The sequence below is a fragment of the Salminus brasiliensis genome, chromosome 13 (assembly GCF_030463535.1).
Source record: "Salminus brasiliensis chromosome 13, fSalBra1.hap2, whole genome shotgun sequence".
NCBI lineage: Eukaryota > Metazoa > Chordata > Actinopteri > Characiformes > Bryconidae > Salminus > Salminus brasiliensis.
In genome coordinates this window covers 23470188-23492438 of record NC_132890.1, presented here as the reverse complement: position 1 = coordinate 23492438, position 22251 = coordinate 23470188, and the positions used below count along the sequence as shown (strand labels likewise).

The window sequence follows — 22251 nt, the reverse complement described above, 5'->3', positions numbered from 1 at the left end:
CGCCCACTTTGTGGCCTGTCTCTGACATCCCCTGTTATATGGAACTTAAATTTGGAGATGGTACCAGGGCTCACTCCCAATAATTCCGCAACTTAGTTTTGCGGAACACCAGTTTGAAGTTGTCCTATCGCACGAGCCCTATCCAGATTAGTCAAACGTGGCATGCCGATTCTTGGAGCAGACACCTACTGACCACTGTAGCAGGGCCCATGCTCACAGATGGGGGTACCAGAAGCTCAAAACAAGTGTCAATAGCAACAGCAAAATAAGCTGTTTGGCATTGGCAGAGAAGGCAAGGCAAATTTTTCATGGGCGCAGTCCACATAGTCAGCTCTACTGCTTCCCTACAAATGTGGGAAATTAACAGGCTTTGCCAAGAAGCATCGTAACAACAAAGAAATAATTCTCAACAATTCTCACAAATCTCCTTACTTTTTGTGCTAAGTTTCCTTGGCTTTCAGGTAAGTGAGCAGAATGAGGAAATCTCTTTATAAACCATTTAATATAACGTAGCTTTAAACAAATTGACTTTTAACTACATACAATTAATGTGCTTCAAAGGGTTCTAAGAGCGATGCTGTAAAGGAACAGTTTTTGGCTCCAGTAAGGAATCATGTTGGTAAAAGAGATGTGTGTGTGTGAAGAACCTTTAAATGGCTTAAAGAAGCCAGAGTTGAATCCCACACCATGCTGCTTTGCCATCAGTGGCCGGAGTCTGAGAGAGCACAGGTGGCCGTGCTCTCTCCAGATGGGTAGATGGCACTTTCCTCTGAGCGTGTCGGCTGTTCGAAAAGAGGCAGTGGCTGACATTGCATGTGTTGGAGAAGATGTGTTAGGTCCTTATCCTCTTGGTCCCAGGAGCATTACTAGTTCTTGGGGGCGTTACGGACGGGTGGGTTAACTGGCACTTCCAGCTAATGTAAAGATTCTTTACCATTGGAGGGTTCTTCACATCTCGCATACCTTCACAACTCGCATCTCCATCACCACCTCGACTTGCTCCTAAAAAGTTTGACATGGTGACATTTACTCAGTCTTCCATAACATTAAAACCACCTGTCCAACATTGCGTAGGTCCTCCTTGTACCACCAAAACAGCTCTGGCCCATCGAGGCATGGATTCCACAAGACCTCTGAAGGTGTCCTGTGGTATCTGGATCACATTAGGGAAGCACTGGCCGCTCATCACCCTGTCATGTCCTTCCTTGACCACCATGCAAGACCTGCCTGATGTTTTGGAGATGAATTACACATGATCATGTGGACTTCCATTAAACGTTCAGAAGGTTGTTCCTTCATTTTTGAGGAACTATGCATCTGAAAATATGCTAGTGATGCAGAGAAAGTCATTTGAAAAGGAGGGAGGACTTGAAGGCAACATAAGAGAACATTAGTGGACCCCTCAAATGGCAGAGCTGTGCTGTCCTACAGCCTGCAGGACTGGGAGTGAACACCCCTGTCCCCTGATTGCTTATTTTTTTCCACGAATCACGTTTGCAGCTGTTGCCTTTTTTCTGTCAGAAATGTTCTCATATGCATAACCCTGTAAAATCATCGAGGAGAGAATCGCGGTGCACTTCGATTAGCACCTCGAATCGATTATTGTACCGTGTCTGTGTTCTGCAGCAGCGCTGTTAGTACAGCCTGAGCTAATACAGGCAACAGAGGGGTTTGGGGAGCGGCAAGGTTGCCAGATTGGGCGGTTTTAATCTGGCAACCCCTGCCAGGGAGCGGTCGGACATCTTGATGAGGATGAGCTGCTGAGGGACTGCAGTGTAGACCAGAGGAGCCCTGCCTCAATAACAGCGAGTAAATTACACCCCGTGTGCCTTTTCGGGCACACCTAGACATCTGTTGGTAAGTGTGAGAGTCTGATACAGCTGCTAGCTGAAGATTTAAAGCGGTGAAATTGCGAATTGCGAGTGTTGAAATGAGAAAGTTAGCTTGCTATCTAGCTTAGCCGAGTGAGCTAACGTAGCTAGCCAAATATTCGGGGAAATATTTGAAGTGTTGACATAAATACATACATTTTGCGCATATGTGTGCATTTAGGGTTTAATATTTTTAAAACAAGCTTCTTTAATGCCATATTTAAGACCGCGATGCCAAAATCGCGTCATTTTGACACGGACTGCTTCGCTAGCTTAGCTTAGCTTACTTTAGCTCCGGTAGAATAGTCAGCGGTCAGGGTTGCCAAATTAATCAGATTTAAAGCGCTGAGTTCGCTTCAGAAACACGGGTTTATGCAGTAATTCGTTCATTTTGAGCGGGGTGATCATTTTAATCACGGTTAAAAACGGTGACATCATTTCTTCAAGTGGTCGTTTTAGCGTAGCTTTGGCTGGAGAGCGTTTGAGCGAGTTTCACAAGCATGAAGTGAATAATTTAGTGCTTTCTACCGCGCCCAATTCAGCTCATTTCCAGACGATTTATGAGGTTATTTCGGATGTTTTAGAGCTGTGTAAACGCCACAGAGAGTGTGTGTGTGTGTGTGTGTGTGTGTGTGTACGGGCTGGGAAACTGCCATAAGCAAACACCGCCGGACCGTCGCAGTGGCGCTGGTCGACATGTTGGATGCTGCAGATCAATGAAATATTATAGATTATGCAAATAAAACTGTTGGTTTCATGCACAAAAAAAAAAAAGGCTAGTTCACATGTTTTAGCTTTCACTCTTTGACGTAATGTAAATCTAGTGGTAGTAGTTGTTTGCATGGTGTCATAATTTTACGACGAACGGACCTTTAAAAATGCTCCACAATTACTTTCACATAAATATTTTATATTTATCTTCAATTGAAAGTTGAGTTTTTCCTTCTCCTGTTCAGTGATGATGTGCTGGTGATTTTCTCTTCCTGGAAAAAAAACACATATATTAACCTAGGCTCCTTATTTTACTGCAGTAACGTCATGAAAACCTGCTCTTTTTTATAACAGAGTCCAGTAGGAATAAGGAAGGCATCAAGTGGTTTCACACACATTACATTAAGTACATTTTAAAAATGTATTTTCATATGTATTGGTATTGTCATATTTACTGTACGTATATTTGATGTCGGCGCCCTTAAAAATCACTGAAATGTGCCTCTGGTACAAGGATCATTAATGTTCAGACCAAATCCAACCCAAGTTTTTTGGTCCCACATTTATGCACAGTTCAACTAGTAGTCTGTTCTGCATCCAGCAGTCGGCTTTCGGCACTTAACTAGTGCTGCAAGGTAATGTCTGCATTGTAATTACGTCTAATATCCACTATAAATTTCTACATTTAATCTTCAAATCAAAATCAAATCAAATTTTATTTGTCACATACATAGTCATACACAGTATAACTTGCAGTGAAATGCTTTTTTGACAGTCTGCCCACATCAAGCTATACAATAAAAATCTGCATTTAAACTTAACTAAACCTTAACTTAATAAAGTAAAGTGCAAAGGAAAAAGAAAATAAAAATGAAGAAAATAAAAATAGAATAAGTTACATTTAAGTTAAAGAATAAAATATAAAAATATGAAAATATAGAAATATAAGCAAAAAAAAAATACAGAATACAAATATACAAATATATATACAGAGATGAAATAGTGTATCTTAAAGATGTGTATATTGTTATTATCCTGTAAAAACCCTGGCACCTAAGTCTGGCTATAAATAATCATGTTTACCCTCCTAGATACTTGTGATTAAGAAGAATAATGCATAGCTTTAGAGTTATATAAGCTTTGACATTGACCTGTACGTTCACCAGTCGAATGTTGTATAATTGAATGTGTTGGTAGCTAATTTGTTACAAACAGAGACACGACCTAGATGACTCCTGGATGTGGTGGTCAGGGACAATAGGAGTGCATGTTTTAGTAGTTTTAACTCTGTCATTCTTCACAGTAGGGGTGTACCAATCTTCACTGGATTTTGGTCCCGAAATTAGCTTGATTGGGTATCGGATTGTTAGTCTGATCCAAAGGACCGATCCATTCTCGAACCACCGGTATTCTAGGCTTCATAACTCAGGGTCAGAGTGACCTACAGATGTGATACACATATCCTAGCAAACAGCAAGACACCCTTATCTAACCATGGTGCCCTTGACCGGTCATCATCTCTCAGCGAGTAATCCAGCTCGTCTGCCATATAAGGAGAACCTGGAAGGGAGGAGCTGCTAGCTTCTTTTTAGTGTCACAGACTTCGAATTTCAGAATTGAAGTCCTGAGCCCCGACGGTCCGGCACAGTTATTAATTTGATTGACAAGTGAATAGAAATTGGCTTCATTCATATCTGTGCTTATTTGTTAGTTTATTTAGCTAAATTAGTGAAGGAATGATTAAGACAGACCTGAATTCTCTCCCACATGTTGAGATGTATGATTTATTAAATCCATGATCGGTATCGGGTGTCAGCTGATGCGCAAAGTTCATGTATCTGTATCGGAGCAGAAAACCACAAACTCACAGCACACCTATGATTTGTCTTGTAACATGGTCCTGATATATTACAAACAGACACATGGAGATAGAAATAGGAGTGCAGATTTTTAGTTTAGGAGTTTAAGCCAAACCTATAGGCAGTGATGTACACACCTTACCTGATTGTCACAAGAAATCCACTTTAGCAAGGGCTGTCCAAGCTTTACAGTAATTTGCCTTTTTTATCCACTTTATTTATTTAGTGATATAGAATTAGCCAGTCATATGACTTGCTCTTATTGCCTCTTGGTTGGTTTCTCTCTCCTCAAGAGCATTAACCTTACCAGGTATATTTTTAGACCTATCTGAAGGGAGAGGATTAGAGAGGGGCTCGTGGGAAGAGCGTTCCCTTTCCCGACCCTTTATTAAACGTATGTTCTCATTTGTGGGGTCATTCGAATGTTCAGTGTGTAGCTGTAGTTGGAAGTTGTAATTTTTGTTGAAATGTGACTTATGTGACTCTGATAAAGAATATTTCTAATAAAAAATCAGTTAAGGCTGATTCATATGGTAAAAACTGCCATTTAAAATATTCAGACAGAATAAGCAATTGCCTGTTTAACTATCCCATAAAGAGATAAAACAATGTAGTGTTAAGTGATATGGGGAAAAATAAGAAATTACAATATTTTAAAATTATTTTTGAGACATGATGTTTATTGTGATATATTGACACACAGACAAAATGCACAGATGGGGCTAGATTTTAAATACTGCTAGGTCTGCCTAATCTTTAAGTACAATGATTTCTACTAATTTGTGTCACTACATTCAATTAAACAGGACTAATTACGGTCTTTGTAATAAAACCTACAGTCTTTAAAGACCATTTAAAAACTGTAGACTTTAAAGTGCTACAATAACACAGTTGATCACAATTTCTCGAAGGTAAAAAGCAACGCAGGCCTGCCAGAATCAAACTCTGAACTTGGCCTTTTCCGATTGTGAACCCCTACAGGAGAAAGCTAGTTGTGGTAGTAATACGCTTTTACAATGTAGTGATAAACAGTATATTGTTTTCTAAGGCTGCTACTAACGACTATTTTTCTATTGGTTAATTTCGATTATTAATTGTTCTCCAAAAAAGTTACAGTAGCACGTGTGTTTTTTCCTGGGGGTTTTCATGCTAATACCATCAGATTAATGTATGTATAATCTCTCTGTATGTATGTATGTATAATTCCCCCCCCCTCTCTCTTGATTCCAGTTTCCCCACCATGGCAAAGTGAACACTGAGAACAAACCACCACCATGATTGGAGGACTTTTCATCTACAACCACAAGGGCGAGGTGCTGATCTCCAGAGTATACCGCGATGACATAGGGTGAGAGCCACTCGGCCTGTCCGGTTCTGGTTTATGTCCAGAGTGAAGGAGATGATGGGTCAGATGGACAGAGAGCAGGGTTTATGGTTTGGGTGTGGCGAAAGGGAAGGAAGTTTCAGTGACCGTTGGATCTGCTATATTGTTCCACTGTTATGGTTTTTACTCAGTTGCATTTAAACACCACATCCATTTCCTACCTATGTTCATTCTCCCCATTGTTTTGAAACTGGCTCATGTGTGTTTGTGGTGAAGGATGTGTGAGTGTGTGAGTGTCTTTAAAGCAGTGTGTTAAGGGTGTGAAAATGAAATAGGATTAAAGTGATGATTCAAATACATCAATTTTGTAAAATCACTTTATTTCCTTATATGTATTGGCCGATATGATTCGATCTTTGTATTTTTTATTAATAGTCTTCTGTTCTGCTAAATAATACTACAGCAAAATAACATGGTTTTTAGCATTCCGGACATACACCGGTCTAACATATCATTATAACTTAAAAGGTGAAGTGAATAAATTTGATGATCTGGTTCCAGTGGGATAGATTAGGCAGCAAGTGAACAGTTTGTTCTTGAATGTGATGTGTTGGAAGCAGGGGAAAAACTGGCAAGAGTAAGAATCTGAGACACTTTGCCAGGGGCCAAGTGATGGCTAAAACTACTGGGTCAGAGCAGCTCCAAAACAACAGGTATCAGTCCGTACCTACCAAATGTGGTCCAAGATAGGACAATTGGAGAACCGGCAACATGGTCATGCCGCTCAAGACTCATTGATGCGTTTGATGAAGGCCCCACCTTAAAAAAATCTCATGCTAACATCTTTAGGCCCAGATACCACAGGACACCTTCATAGGTCTTGTGAAGTCCATGCCTCCACATGTAGGAGCTATGTTGGTGGCACAAGAGGAACCTACATAATAGTAGGCAGGTGGTTTTAGTGTTAGTGTGGCAGATCTGTGTATATATTGTTTTTTGTTTTTTTTAGCTATTTTATGATTTTGCTTTGCTGCACAGCCCATGCTGATGCAGATTGTTTCCATTGTACTTGCATATTTTAACAGTTAATGCATCTGAGTTTCCTACATGGTTTTAGTAGCATGTCGTTCCCAGAAAGCAACAGGAAATGGACTCAGTGTAAACTTTACTAATATGGAAAATGTGGCTTGCTCAAAGAGCCCAAAGCAGATATTATACATTTTTATTTTGCTTCCAGTTTGAGAGTAGTTTCACACTACAGATATTTCAACCACTTTGTTAACTCTTGTAAAAGCTTATTTTACCCATATACCTTTAGCCGAATGGCTAGTAGTTACTAATGGCTACTAATGGCTAGTAAAATATGCCTAGATTGTTTACTGGATCAAACCTAGACATCCCTACCCTAATAACACTCACTAATATTTGCTTATATTTTTTCCAAATATAAGCTTGTCTTCTAAAATACCTCAAAATAATTTTTTTTCAATATAATTATTTCTTCATTATTTCATTTAATTTATTCTTATTTAATATCTATTTTCCTCTTGCATTTTAGTTCACATCTGAATCAAAGTGTTGCCTGGTTGAATCTACAACCCTACTTAGTGCTTCTGACCTGTTTTTACTTTTCTTTTCATCGCTTCCAAAGTTCTCTCTCTTTGTCTTCCTCTTCTTTTACTGTGGTTTTGTTTTCCACATCCAGTACAATTTTGGCCTCTCTGTAAGACTACAGCAGATGTTTATGGCCACTGATGATTGTGTTTCTCCGATAGATGATCTAACAGCACAACAGCTCACCAACTGCTGCATCCGCTCTCCAACAAACAACAACACCCACACCACTACCACCAGCCCCCCCCCTTATTTTTCCATTTTGCCAGGAGGTCATAATGCATTATGAGCAGAAGAACATCACCTATAGCAATTGTACATTATGTAGTATGTATGGTGCTGTCAGACACCCCCCTTTTAAAAAGGCAAAAAAATGAAATGCTCCTAAAAACCCAGACATAGTCTGTTCGAAGCAGTGTTGCTATGGTTACCATGGGTCTGTAATTCGCTGCCATCGCTGCTGCCTGTCGCAGAGGCTGGGAGCGCGAGAGTGTGCGTGCGAGCAAGCAAGCAAATGAGTGAGTCACTGGCATACACTGAGCTGAGCAGGGCTAGAAGAAGGGAGGAGCTCGAACGGTGAAGGAAGATAAAATGCTGAATAGACAGATGGGTCGAGTTTAGGGTTGCCAAGATAACAAGACACCAGTTTTTCCCACCCTTTCTGAAATCTTTAACATCAGCAGATACGAATGCAAAACTCTTCACTTAAGAGGAGCATCTACACTCTTCAAAATGAAGGCGCTTAAAATGATTCTTTGAGCAACGCCTTAGAAGATCTAAAGTACCTTCACTTGATGTGGAGGTTCTTCACACTCACGCATCTCTTGTGGAACCAGAGATGCTGCTTCTATGGCATCGCCCCAAGAATCATTAGAAGCAGCTTAATTTCTAAGAATGTAAAGAAGTGTAGACTTTTGTGCTCACAGGAAGAAACACACAGCTACGGTCATCACACAGTTAATGTAACTAGCAATAGCAATACCACTCTTCCACCGGATAACTAGGGTTAAATTCTTTGAGCAAGCATAACACACTACACCACGATAGGACTCCTAACTCTACGTTCTCCTCCCTGTGTAATATGATTTACATGTAGGTCTCTCTGAACAAGCTCATGAGCTTAATGCTGTAAACGTAAATGTAGATGGTCGTCACACAGTGTGAGTATTTAATGAGCGTCATTGCGGTTGCATCAATGAAACTAGATTACTGAGGAAGATGCTGGTCAGCTTGACCTACAGTGATATTTATACTTGCGCTGGTGGTTTGTACTAAACGAGAAACCCTGCTGTTCTAGGAAGTGTCGCTGTTCGAAAGGGGCTTGCTGTAAAATAGGCCTTCAGTATAAGTTCTGCTATGAAAAGACCTTATAATTGTGTACTTGTATCTTCTTGCTGTCACTCATCACCGGGCTCATATATAAATAAGCTTTGCAGTCTGTAGAGTTAAGTGTTGAAGGTTCAGCAGGCTGTGGACACAGTGGGTGTGAGTCACTTTGGTTAACCTGATAACCTGATAAGGGTTTACTGTCTGTTCAGCTTCAAATATGCCCTTTGGAGCCCCTCCAGTTTCAGCATGTTCATGTGTTCCTCTTTCAGTACAGGTTATGGCAGGAATACTAGTGCTACTATTACTTACTTATATTATTGTTACTACGTTTACTACTTTTATTACTGTTACTAATACTTCTGCTATTACTTCTGTTATTACTGCTTTACCACAAATACTTGTGCTACTACTATTACTTCTATTTATTTTACTACTACTAATAATAATAATAATAATAGTTTGACGCTCCTACGCATTTGTTTGTATCTATAGCACCTTTTTAAAACAAGTTTACAGCATGCTGGATGTCAGATTAAAACGCAAGAAGATTATAAAAACACAACCAAAGGTAATACAGTTGAATAGGGTTACCTCCAGTAAAAGTTGAAGATGATCTGATCTAAACATGGTTTATTAAATCAGGTATTGGCTGTTTTTAAGCCAGCCAATTCCAGCTCTGATGGACCAGGGCATAGTGCAGTCAAGAGGCAAAAAAGCAGGATTGGAAAATTCCAGAATAACTGATATTTAAATACAGAAAAGTAACCATTTAACTGAATAAATCTATTCTTGCATGTCTCCCACCTCCTTAGCACTTCCAGCTTCTTTCTGATGTTCTCTGTACCCACCTGCTGTGTTCCCTTCTAGTGTCATCTAGTCTGTCATTAGTCACACTACTCCAGTGTTACTCCAACCTATTCCCTCCCCTCTCCACATTTTGCTTAGTCCCATGTTCATGCCACACAGATATCCAGTGCTCTTAATAATGATGTTTAGATCTTGAGGAAGCCATGTTGGAGCAAAACTGTGGACTGTGAACTGGAATGCCGTACTTTGTCTTTTTAGCTCAGATTGCTTTCCTACATGTTCATTCACATCTTATATTTTCTTTATAGTCATTTGGACTCATTTTGTTCTGTTTGTTTGTTTGTTTGTTTGTTTTTTTTCATAGGAGAAACGCAGTGGATGCGTTCCGCGTGAACGTGATCCACGCGCGTCAGCAGGTTCGCTCGCCCGTCACCAACATCGCCCGCACCAGCTTCTTCCACGTCAAACGCTCCAACATCTGGCTGGCTGCAGTCACCAAGCAGAATGTCAACGCAGCCATGGTGTTCGAGTTCCTCTACAAGATGTGTGATGTTATGACTGCTTACTTTGGCAAGATCAGCGAGGAGAACATCAAGAACAACTTTGTGTTGATCTATGAGCTGCTGGACGGTAAAGTGATGTTTACTTTGTTTAATTAGCATTTGTTTAGGCATAGTTACCCTTAACTCAGGAGATTTAATACCCTGTTGTTTGGTGTTGACTGTAGATGGTTGTAGGTGCTCTCTGTCTTTGTCTCGGTCTCTCTCTCCCAATTCCTTTTCCCAGCTTATTCCTGCTTTTTTTCCAGCATCCCAGCAGTGTGATAATTTCCCTCAAGCAGTGGCTGGAGTTTCTGCCGTGCTGTTGTTTTTTTAGGTTTTGATTTTTATGACTTCTGGATGAGAAAATCAAAACCTAAAGAAAATACTGCACAGGCAGAGCAGCATCTCCACACGTCTCAGGAATGATCCCACAGTAGTCCTAAGTAGGCTGCTTTCCATATATGTGAGGAGTGTTGAGATTGCTTAGTGGCAGTAGTGTTTAGAAGAGTATGTTGGGAGTGTGAGGGCGAGGTGAGTGCTAACTGCTTTGTCGTTTTGCTGCGACTGTAGAGATCCTGGACTTTGGCTACCCCCAGAACTCAGAGACTGGTGCCCTAAAGACCTTCATCACTCAGCAGGGCATCAAGAGCCAGGTAGGTGCAAGTGAATAGCCCATGGGGTCGTGTTTCAAGGAATGGTTTAGCCAAGAATCCGATTTACACAAGTTCATTTGTTTGATGAATCAGGTTTTAGCTTTGGACTGGAGCTACAAGGCTAATGTAACAAAGTACAGGCTTTCAAAACAGCTGCTACAACTACAGTTTATAGCCGTTTAATGGATACTCGCCTGATTTGTTAGCCTTGTCGTTTAAGTACAAAACAGAAGAGTGAAAACTTTGGACATTGAACATTGTTTGAGTGACTGACAACACCTTAAGCTTACACCTATGTAAGCAGGAAGTTGTGTGCAAGTTTTTTTTGGTTTTTTTTTGGAGCCAACGTGATGCATATAAATACTATCGCACCGTTTTACAGACATAATGTTCTACTTCCATGTAGGTCAGTGAAAGTAGGTTTGCACCCTTGGTTTTTGGATCCAAACAAAAGTGTCCCGAAGTATGAAGATATGTTTACAGTAGCCCAATCAAAGCATATCAATTCAAAGTCAACTAAGTTTGTTCCATACGTAGTCAAACAAGGTAACGAAGTGCGAAAAATAAAAAGCAAAAATTTTTTATTTAGATTTAAATCAAATATGATAGATTTAAATTATATACAGAGGTATTAAGTAACCTATAATGAGTAAAAATAATGTATATGTATGGACAATAGTTTTGGAACACAGCTCCTAATCATTGAATTCAGGTGTTTCATTCAGTCCCCTTGCTCAAGCCATGCAGTCTGTCTTTACAACCATTAGTGAAGGATTCGGTGGTTCTGAAGAGCTCACTGAATTCCAGTGTTGTACTGGAATAGGATGCCACTGTTGAAATAAGCAAGTTGATATGTCTTCTCTGTTGGATATTCCACCATTAACTCTGTGGAATTATTAAAAAAGTGGAAGCGTTTAGGAACCACAGCAACCCAGCCACGAAGTAGCAGACCCATAGGCTGTATATATTGTATATGTACAGTATGTACTGAGTTCTGAGGCCAAAAGATGGATGAAATAGAAGCTGACGTCTTTTTTGTGCTTGCATGGAAGTGTACCAAGAGGGAAATTACAGTAAAGAGGAGGTTTAGGCCGCATAACTACCAAAACCTTGCACATATTACTTAATGACAAACTCTAATTTTCTCCCTATACCGGGAGCTCATACAGCGACTGAACCTGACTTTCAGGAGAAATGAGAAACCGTGATTATCTCACAGTGACTACTCAATCAACTGCATGCCATCAGTATGCCATTTATTGTCTTGAAATACCTGTGTGTTCACAATATCAGTAAGCATTAACAGCTTGCCTACAGCTGGCAATCAATCTTTTTGCCACACCCTTTTAAGTATCACCAGATGACTCCTATAACTGTGAGGGGAAAAACACTGGGGGGGGATATAATTTCCTTACTGTTCAGTTTGCTTACATGGGATTGGGTGGGGTCAAAAGTTGTACTGCAGCCAGCCACCAGAGGGCAGAAGAGATGTTTTGGCTTCACTTTTCATCTGCTGCCATCCAGTCCACTATTTTATTCAGTCTGTGGGCAGACCACATAAAGTTACAGTGAGGGAGGGGACCCCCAAAGTGCATAAAAATCTGCTGACTCAATAACTGCAGAGTTCCAAACCTGCTGTTAGAGCTACAAAGACCAGGCAACTCCATATTAATGCATATGGATTTAGAATGGGAGGTTATAAAAGGTCCTCCATAAGAGCTAACAATTTTAATGTCTAGTGAAATGTCTTGTGTGCTAGTCAGCTGATTCTCTTGTAATTTGTAAAAAAAAAAAAATAAAAAAAAAAGATTCAGGTAGCTTCGCAAGGTTGCCTTCTAAGTTGTTTTGTACCACTTTGAAATGCCTAATCTTGTACCACTTTTTGTACCACTTTGAAATGCCTATATCTTGGCTATAGAGTGGAAGTCTTTCCTGACTTATTACTGAAACAAAAGGTAATTTGATGCACTAATTGTGTTTTTCTTTCTTTTCTGTTGCTTTTGTCCGACCTGACCCCCCTTCTGTCCAGCATCATGTACGTAAATTTTTTTTCTTTTTACATTGTTACTAAATATGTGGAAAAACACACTATGGATGCATGTTCTCAAGCAGGTGTTTTGACTTGCTAACTTGCTTCCAGACAAAAGAGGAGCAGTCCCAAATCACCAGTCAGGTCACTGGGCAGATTGGCTGGAGGCGTGAGGGCATCAAGTACCGCCGCAATGAGCTCTTCCTGGACGTTCTGGAGAGTGTCAACCTGCTGATGTCTCCACAGGGTAATGTCATCTCAGTGCCCGTAGCTTAAAACTATATACCTTTTGTCTCTTGGGTTCATCTGGAAAGACATGCAGCTCACTAAGGTTGTTTTGCTGTCATGTCAATTGTTTGTGCCATTTCAAAGATGGGTTGTGTAAGTATGTAGTTTATGCCTATTTTAGCTTAATGGAAGTGCCATTGTATTAAATAAAATTGCCAACCTGTCTATAAAAGTAAACAAAAGAAATATAACCAATAACAACTGAAGCATCCTTGCTTGATAGATAATGTAAATGCAAACAGAAGTCATATGACTGTTTCAGTGTAGCGAAACAGCTGACAGAAAATCATTTAAAACTAGGAAAGTAAAGAAAATATAACCATGACTTTAGACCGCGAAAGCCTCGGTCATGTTTTGTAGTGTGTTCTGTCTTGAACCATTTAAAAAAAAAAGGGAAAAAGCTCAGAGAAGCTGCTCAACATTAAAGACTTCTAATGACACAGTTCCTATATTTTCCCAAACTCCTTTGCTGCATTTTCTGAGCACTTAATTTAATTCAGTTTTTTCCTCCATTTGTACAAATTTAACTAAATAATGGAAAAATGTTAAATGTTATCTCACTGTAAAACGCAGCATAAAAGGCTACATTATAAACAGAAATACAACAAGAATGAAATATAAAGAAAATAGTGTTTCTTGAGAGAATATTTAAGGTTTTGTTTATTTATTTTAAAGATTTTCCCACGCCCCCTTAATATACATCTTAGTATTTTTACATACTGGACATTTCAGTTTCAATTCACATTTTGGATTATAAAACTTGGCTAATAACACTTTGGAAAGCTTGGTTTACCTGCATTTAAGAACACTGTAGTACGTGTGTACAGTGGGGGAAAAAAGTATTTAGTCAGTCACCAATTGTGCATGTTCTCCCACTTAAAAAGATGAGAGGCCTGTAATTGACATCATAGGTAGACCTCAACTATAAGAGACAAAATGAGAAAAAAAATTCAGAAAATCACACTGTCTGATTTTTAAAGAATTTATTTGCAAATAATGGTGGAAAATAAGTATTTGGTCATTAACAAAAGTTCATCTCAATACTTTGTTATATATCCTTTGTTGGCAATGACAGAGGTCAAACGTTTTCTGCAAGTCTTCACAAGGTTGGCACACCGTTGCTGGTATGTTGGCCCAATCCTCCATGCAGATCTCCTCTAGAGCAGTGATGTTTTGGGGCTGTCGGCGGGCAACACAGACTTTCAACTCCCTCCAAAGGTTTTCTATGGGGTTGAGATCTGGAGACTGGCTAGGCCACTCCAGGACCTTGAAATGCTTCTTACGAAGCCACTCCTTTGTTGCCCTGGCAGTGTGCTTGGGATCATTGTCATGCTGAAAGACCCAGCCACGTTTCATCTTCAATGCCCTTGCTGATGGAAGGAGGTTTGCACTCAAAATTTCACAATACATGGCCCCATTCATTCTTTCATGTACAGGGACCAGTCGTCCTAGTCCCTTTGCAGAGAACCAGCCCCAAAGCATGATGTTGCCACCCCCATGCTTCACAGTTGATATGGTGTTCTTTGGATGCAACTCAGCATTCACTCTCCTCCAAACACGAGTTGTGTTTGTACCAAACAGTTCTACTTTGGTTTCATCTGACCATAAGACATTCTCCCAATACTCTTCCGGAACATCCAAATGCTCTCTAGCAAACTTCAGATGCGTCCGGATATGTACTGGCTTAAGCAGGGGAACACGTCTGGCACTGCCAGATCTGAGTCCCTGGCGGCGTAGTGTGTTACTGACGCTAGCCTTTGTAACGTTGGTCCCAGCTTTCTGCAGGTCATTCACTAGGTCCCCCCGTGTGGTTCTGGGATTTTTGCTCACCGTTCTTGTGGTCATTTTGCGTGGAGATTAGCAGTGGTCTTGTAGGTCTCCCTTTTTCTGATTATTGCTCCCACAGTAGATTTCTTCACACCAAGCTGCTTGCCTATTGCAGATTCAGTCTTCCCAGCCTGGTGCAGGTCTACAGTTTTGTTTCTGGTGTCCTTCGACAGCTCTTTGGTCTTCAACATAGTGGAGTTTGGAGTGTGACTGTTTGAGGTTGTGGGCAGGTGTCTTTTATACTGTTAACGAGTTCAAACAGGTGTCATTAATACAGGTAATGAGTGGAGGACAGAGAAGCCTCTTAAAGAAGTTGTTACAGGTCTGTGACAGCCAGAAATCTTGCTTGTTTGTAGGTGACCAAATATTTATTTTCCACCATTATTTGCAAGTAAATTCTTTAAAAATCAGACTATGTCCTTTTCAGAATTGTTTTTCTCATTTTGTCTCTTATAGTTGAGGTCTACCTATGATGTCAATTACAGGCCTCTCTCATTTTTTTAAGTGGGAGAACTTGCACAATTGGTGACTGACCAAATACTTTTTTCCCCACTGTATATGTGTGTGTGCTCTGTAGGTCAGGTGCTGAGCGCTCATGTCTCAGGCCGAGTGGTCATGAAGAGTTACCTGAGTGGAATGCCAGAGTGCAAGTTCGGCATGAATGACAAGATTGTCATAGACAAGCAGGGTAAAGGGGGCACCACTGATGACGCTGGCAAGAGGTGAGGTCCTTTAACCACTAGTGCTCACTAAATGTACAGATAAACTGAATGTTAGAACTGAATTAATTTAATTGAACTCTGAAATGAGAGATGGGTGATTGTAATGTGATGCTAAATCCTCTTTAAATACACCTTTAATTGACATTGTTCATTTTAGAAAAGGGAAAGGGAGATCCAGAAAAATCTGTATTCTAAAGGCTTTATTCTCCTTTAAAGATCAGGGGCCGGATTCACAACAACCTTCCCTAGAAAAACATCCGCAGAATTATAAGAGGAATTTTATGGAGTTCATAAAATGTGATTTTGACACTTTTGTGAATCCAACCCATAATTTGTTCACATGGTGGCTGTTTAATAGTTTTATGCAGCGCCCACTGGTGGTCGGAAGGTTTGAGTGCATCACTTAAAGATTATGTTTGTGTAGCACTCCCAAATCAGGAACCAGAATCACAAAAGTGTAAGATATTCTTCCTAGATGTGTTTTTCATACTTAAGAAGTTAACATTTATGATGATGTAAAAAAATACAGTATTTTATACTTTCTTAACCTTATTACCTCAGACTCATCTTAGACTGTAAGAGTTCTTAAGATTAAAAAGTGGAGATTGCGATACTGTTATTTTCCTGAAACAGGGTTTCGACATCATGCTCTTGTTTACTTATTTAGTTTGCTTCAGTTTTCCATTCCATTTTGCACAAATTTAACTGGGTAACATTTTGTTATTTATTTATTTTATTTATTTCTTTTTTTTGAAAATTGCATTTAAGAACATAAACCTGTGAACATCAAGTGTTTTTCTTAGAAAAGCTTTTGGAAATCTGGCCCCAGTATTGTTCTAAATTCATCTCATGCGAGCACAGTTTGAGGTGTGTTCTGAAGGATCCCCGTCTTGTCCCGCATCATTTTTTATTTTTTATTTTATTTTTATTTTTTTCTTCTTCCCTTTCCTGCTTGAGCGTGAGTGTGGTATGTGTCTTAAGTGCTAGGTTTCTTATTTGTCTCTTCTGGAAGTGGCAGTGGTTATGTCCTTTGGTTCATCCTCTGTTTTGTTTTGTTTTTTGTTCGTGTTTATTTATTTATTTTTTTATTTGTGCCGTTTCTTCTCTCTCTTTCTCTTTTTGCTGGACTTCAGTGAGTTGGGGGGCAGGTAGCGTACCTCTCACTCCTGACCTCACCTGATCTTCCATCTGCATATTGTCCTGTCTTAAGTGTGTGTAAACTGTCATGTGTGTGTGTGTGTCATGCCATCAGAAAGTCTCAGTAGAGATAGACTCTGTAACAGACTTGACTTGCATGGCATGGCACTTGTGTTGCCTTTATAAGTACTTAGAAGTGTTAGTCAGGCGAGTGAGCTCCATCTTTGTTTATTTATGGCCTTGGAGATTTATTTTTTTAACTCATGAATTCATCTGTCTTAATCACCTGTAAAACTAGCCTTCCTAGCACCCCCCCCCCCCCCCCCCTCCACACCTACAGATGTTTTAATGTGGTAGATGACCACTGTCTTTCGATTTTTGTGTTTTGTTTCACTTTCCCAAGCTCTGACCACAACAGAACTGGCCAATAAAATTAGCTACTTGCTACTTAGGTTTAGTGATCTTTGCAGCACATCTCACCAGTAAAGCATGGATGCAGGGGTGTAGGGGTTATTAATACATTCTGTATTTTACGCATATACTATATAACTTTGGGACTGAAATAACCTTTCTAACTTTTTAAATAATAGATCTTTAGCTGATTTAAATAGAACATTTTACAGTTATATTAAAACGAATTACTTTTTAAAACAACTTTAATAGTATTGTCAGTGTTAACTAGTGTAAAATGTTAAAGCTGCTTAATACATAATGTTAAAGCAACATTATGTATCATTTTACATTAAAACAGCAGCTTCAGTACCTTCAGATGCTGCTTCTGTATCTCTCATCTTGTCAGCAAATGCATATGTGCCGCTGACCTTAAGGGGGAGCACTAAATGCATGATTTGTAGTTATGGCTTTGGACTTAAAAACAAGTGAATTACTTTTCCTGACTGATTGAGGACTCCTCAAATATATTATTTAAAAGAACTTAATGTTTTGTTGTGGTCAAAGTGATACAAACCCGATGTAACACACAGATGTAGTGCTTGAGCAGTCCTTTGTTGTGTGATGCAATGCTTTACAATTTACAATTCAGCATTTGTATATGTGTCTACTCTTCTTTGTCCTGCAGTAGCGGGAAGCAGTCTATAGCCATTGACGACTGCACCTTCCACCAGTGTGTACGACTCAGCAAGTTTGACTCGGAGCGCAGTATTAGCTTCATCCCACCAGATGGGGAATATGAGCTCATGAGGTATGTGTTTACAAATACATGTTTGAATTCGGGGTGTAATTTTTTTTTTTTTTGTCCATTTAGCTTGATTTTGAATAGTCATAGAATTGTGTTTTGCCTAAACAGTGATGCACACTTTGTTATTGTAATTGGTGATCAGTTCTTTCATACCGAAACAGTGCTGCTAAATACTGCACTGATGTCTTTTTACAGGCGTATGCATGTGTGGATATATTTGTATATTGTCGCTCTCATGCAAAAACTCTCTAAAATGGTTAGGAAAAAAACTTAACTTTCAACTTCAGAGGTCAACCTCTGGTTTTATATGATCAAAAAGTAAAAATAAATGGAGATATACGTTTTTGTGTGACAGTGACAATGTCTGTGTCTATGCTTTAAGCAGTTTTGTCCTGCGCATGTCCTTGCTGTAGGTATCGCACCACTAAGGACATTATTCTGCCGTTCCGCGTAATCCCGCTGGTCAGAGAGGTTGGCCGCACCAAGCTGGAGGTGAAGGTGGTCATCAAGTCCAATTTCAAACCCTCACTGCTGGCACAGAAGATTGAGGTGAGACTGGGTGTGCAGTTTTAATGGAATCTGAGAATTTAAAGTACTGTTCAGGCAGGATTGGTTTTGCACTGTTGTTACCAGAATATTACCGCCATTTTAGTTCCTGTTGGCTCCATCATATTTGATGTATGATTACATGTAAAGATTATGGCAACTTTTATACTATATTTATTTTTTTAAATAAAGTTAAATTTAACCTCTTGAACTCCTCTGAAACACAGGGGGTTCCAAACAACTCAAGAGTTTGCATCGCATTTACTTAGTGAATAGTAATCCTTAGGGTTTTTCAAAATTCCTACAGCATAAGGGGTTAATACATAGACTATATGGGCACAAGTATTAGGGAAGGCTTTCTACTAGATTGTGATCAATTGCTGTGAGGATTGCATTCAGCGACAAAAGCATAAGTGAGGTCAGGATGTCATCTCCAAGTATTGGGTGGAGCACCATCATTCCAGAGAACAACTTTCCACTGCTTCACAGCTAAATGCTGGGGGGGCTTTATACCCCTCTATTAGGCATTAGGCATTGAGCCAGACATGTTCTGTTGCATTGGCAGTACTTCCCTCCAGGGACTGAAAAATCTGTCAGCAATGAGTGTAGCTGAATATATTGAATGCAGGTAAAGGATTAGCTGGACATACACAAAGCATCCACAGGGGATTTATCAAAAGAATCTATTTTAAAGTCTCACATGAAGTCAAACTGAAGTCAAACTGATGTAACGTTGTGTCTCTTCAGGTGCGCATCCCCACTCCTCTCAACACCAGTGGTGTGCAGGTGATCTGCATGAAGGGAAAGGCGAAGTATAAGGCCAGTGAGAACGCCATTGTGTGGAAGTGAGTTACGTCTCTATACTCCTCACTGCCTAGTCTCAGCTCTTCTGCTGGGTCTCGTTCTTTGTCTTTTTAGTTTGCTTTAATCAAACTGGTCCATTATCTCCCTCCGTCTGTAGGATCAAGCGAATGGCAGGAATGAAGGAGTCCCAGATCAGTGCTGAGATTGAGCTGCTGCCCACCAATGACAAGAAGAAGTGGGCACGTCCACCCATTTCCATGAACTTTGAGGTTAGTTCAGTCCACAAATTGCAAAATTACAGTGAACAACACACACAATTCTCATTTATAAATATGAGTATAAACACCAGACTTTTTCCAGCGTGTAAACAGATCAAACAGCTAGCGAACTGCGATTAAACATTTGCTGAGTGTAAAAGTGTATTGGATTGTATCGTATACAGCGCCTTTAACACAGCTTTCAAATGTCTAATCTTAGGTTAGGGTGGAGCAATTTGCTCACAGGAAGCACCCCAATGCAAAAATCTCCCACAATAGTTCACCATTACTTATGTTTGTGTTGTTGTTGTTTTTGTTTTTTTTACTCTCCTTTAGGTTCCCTTTGCCCCGTCCGGCCTCAAAGTACGCTACCTGAAAGTGTTCGAACCAAAACTGAACTACAGCGACCACGATGTGATCAAATGGGTTCGCTACATCGGCCGCAGTGGCATCTACGAAACCCGCTGCTAACGGCTGACTCACCGAGGAGAGGGAGAGGAGGACCTGGGAGAGACGGCCAAGTGATTGAAGGGTCCAGAATTGCTGTCCTCCTCTCCTTCTCTTCTCCTTTTCCAATGGGCCTCTATTCACACACATACACACCATATACATACAATGAGAGACACAATCTGAAAAAAGCGACAAACCTGATGCGAAGTTGTCCTGTGGAGAAAAAGAATTGGTTAAAGGAGAAGTTTAAACATTCGTGAGCAAAAAATATCGGCCTTCCTTTATACCTAATTAGTACCTGCTATAACACGAGGCCCCATTTCCATTAGCCCACTGAATCCTCATCCTCTTATTCCATCACGTACATTCCCGACCCCCCACTGATTGCTGGAAAATAGGGGGGGGGCCCCCCACATTCATCCGAATTAAGTGATTAGCTGTAAACCTAGCTTCATCAGTGTTCGTATGGCTTCTTTTTCCACTCAACAGGTCTGTCATTTCTGCTCTAGTGTGTGTGTGTATGTATGTATGTGTGTGTGTGTGTGTGTGTGTGTACTTTATGCCGTAGTGTAGACAGCTAATTGACACCCGTTGTACACGCCCCATTTTTTTTTTCCCTTTCATTTTATACACGAGGCTTCTTTTTTCCCTTCTAACTCTACCACCCCTACGTTTAATAGTTGGGTGTAGTCCATGTTTTGGTAAGCAGTGTTTGTGTGTGTGTGTGTGTGTGTGTGTGTGTGTATGCATTACAATGACAAAGCTCTTGGCCACTCGTACCCCTTAAACCCTTTCTTTCGTTGTTTTTTTGTTTTGTTTAGTTTTTTTTTTCTTTCGTCGCTGTACTTTATGCCTAATGAGGAAACAGTCATCCGCCGTTGGTCTCTGATGTTCTGTTCAATTTCGTCCGAGTTTATTCATGTGACCAAAAATTCTCAGAAATGAGAGAAATATGAACTTAAAGCAACAAAATCTACTAACACTAGAATAATTCCAGCTGTATGTGTACGTGTGTATGTGTATACGTATAATATACACCATAAGAAGAGGTAAGAATGAACTGCCAGGCCGAGGCAGACCACACAAGCTCCTGCTTTGGGTTTGTGTTGGTAGCCGAAGCTTATTTGAACTGGTTGTGTATGTGAGTGAGCCTCTGTAGCAGAGGGGTCCCCCAACATCTCTCAGGGACTTTTTTTCGTTGTTTTTCTTTTTCCTCCCAACCAGTGAATGTGTTGCCATTCTTCTCCCTCGGTGTGCGCATGTTTTTTTATCAGGTTGTTTACCAGATGTTTAAACTGATTCTCCAGTGCACTGACATCCTTACATTAACCTGTTTCTCCTCAGGCTGGTTTACTTTGAGATTTATGGCACAAGCATTGGTTGTGAAGCAACTGTGAATGCATTCAGGAAAAAAAAAAAAAAAGGAAACTGAGCAGATGGGCAATTGGAATTCCTTTGAAACCCAACCAACTCCATTTCAAGGGAATCTTCTCTTCAATCTTGGAATCTTTCTCCCCTGCCCAATGAGATTTCAGAAGGCAGGTGCACTAACTTAGCTTCTCTGACCTGCTTCCAAGTCTTCTCCATTACATCCCAATTAAGGAAACGCATTGCTATTCAAATACAGAAGCTAAAGGAGCTAAAGTTTTCACTACACTGCCCTCGAGGCTCATCGCTTCGCCTCGCTCAGCATTGAAGGACGTAAGCAAGGTCGCCCTCTGCTCCTAAACAGGTTCGCGCTTGTGTGCTAGGAATGCTGGAATGGTCCACGTAACACTACAGACTTTCAGTTTCTCTTCAGATGCTCTCGTAGTCCCTGTTTGAGATGATGAGGTTCCTGTGGGCTCGATCCCTCAGCTTCAGTGTATGCTCTTCAGTTGGTAACCTTGTGATTGTCCTGTTAATCCTAATAAAATGAAAATTACTACTACTTTTGTTGAGATGTGTGTCAAAAGTAGCCAGATCTCACTGATCTGATTTCTCTTTTGCTCAGCCAGAGTGACCTCGAAGAAGAAATGTTGGTCAGCAATGAGGGACAGAGCTGTAGGTTGATTCCTAAGTGACTGGCGAAGCTGTAGAACATCCAGAATGTAGGTGTGTGTGTGTGAGAGGGAGAGAGAGAGAGTGTGTGTAAAAAAAATAAATAAATAAAAAATCAGTAGAGGCAGGTTTTGTTAAATATGGTAAATACTTTAATAATAATTTAATATTCACTAGTAATAATGATCGTTGAGAGTGTTTGAAATATTGGATATAACCTTGCATAGGTAAAACATCCAGGCA

The 22251-nt window shown here is 40.2% G+C and overlaps 1 protein-coding gene across 1 annotated transcript; it reads left to right on the top strand.

Moving 5' to 3' along the window:
- Positions 1-1544: 1544 nt before the first annotated feature.
- Positions 1545-21898, top strand: ap2m1b (adaptor related protein complex 2 subunit mu 1b). The gene is made up of 13 exons (XM_072694579.1): positions 1545-1857; positions 5672-5789; positions 9880-10145; positions 10628-10710; positions 12740-12745; positions 12851-12986; positions 15432-15576; positions 16710-16724; positions 17792-17914; positions 18325-18460; positions 19205-19302; positions 19419-19530; positions 19855-21898. The coding sequence occupies exons 2-13, from the start codon at positions 5716-5718 to the stop codon at positions 19987-19989; spliced, it is 1329 nt and encodes a 442-aa protein (XP_072550680.1). The 5' UTR covers positions 1545-1857; positions 5672-5715; the 3' UTR covers positions 19990-21898.
- The last annotated feature ends 353 nt before the right edge of the window (positions 21899-22251 follow it).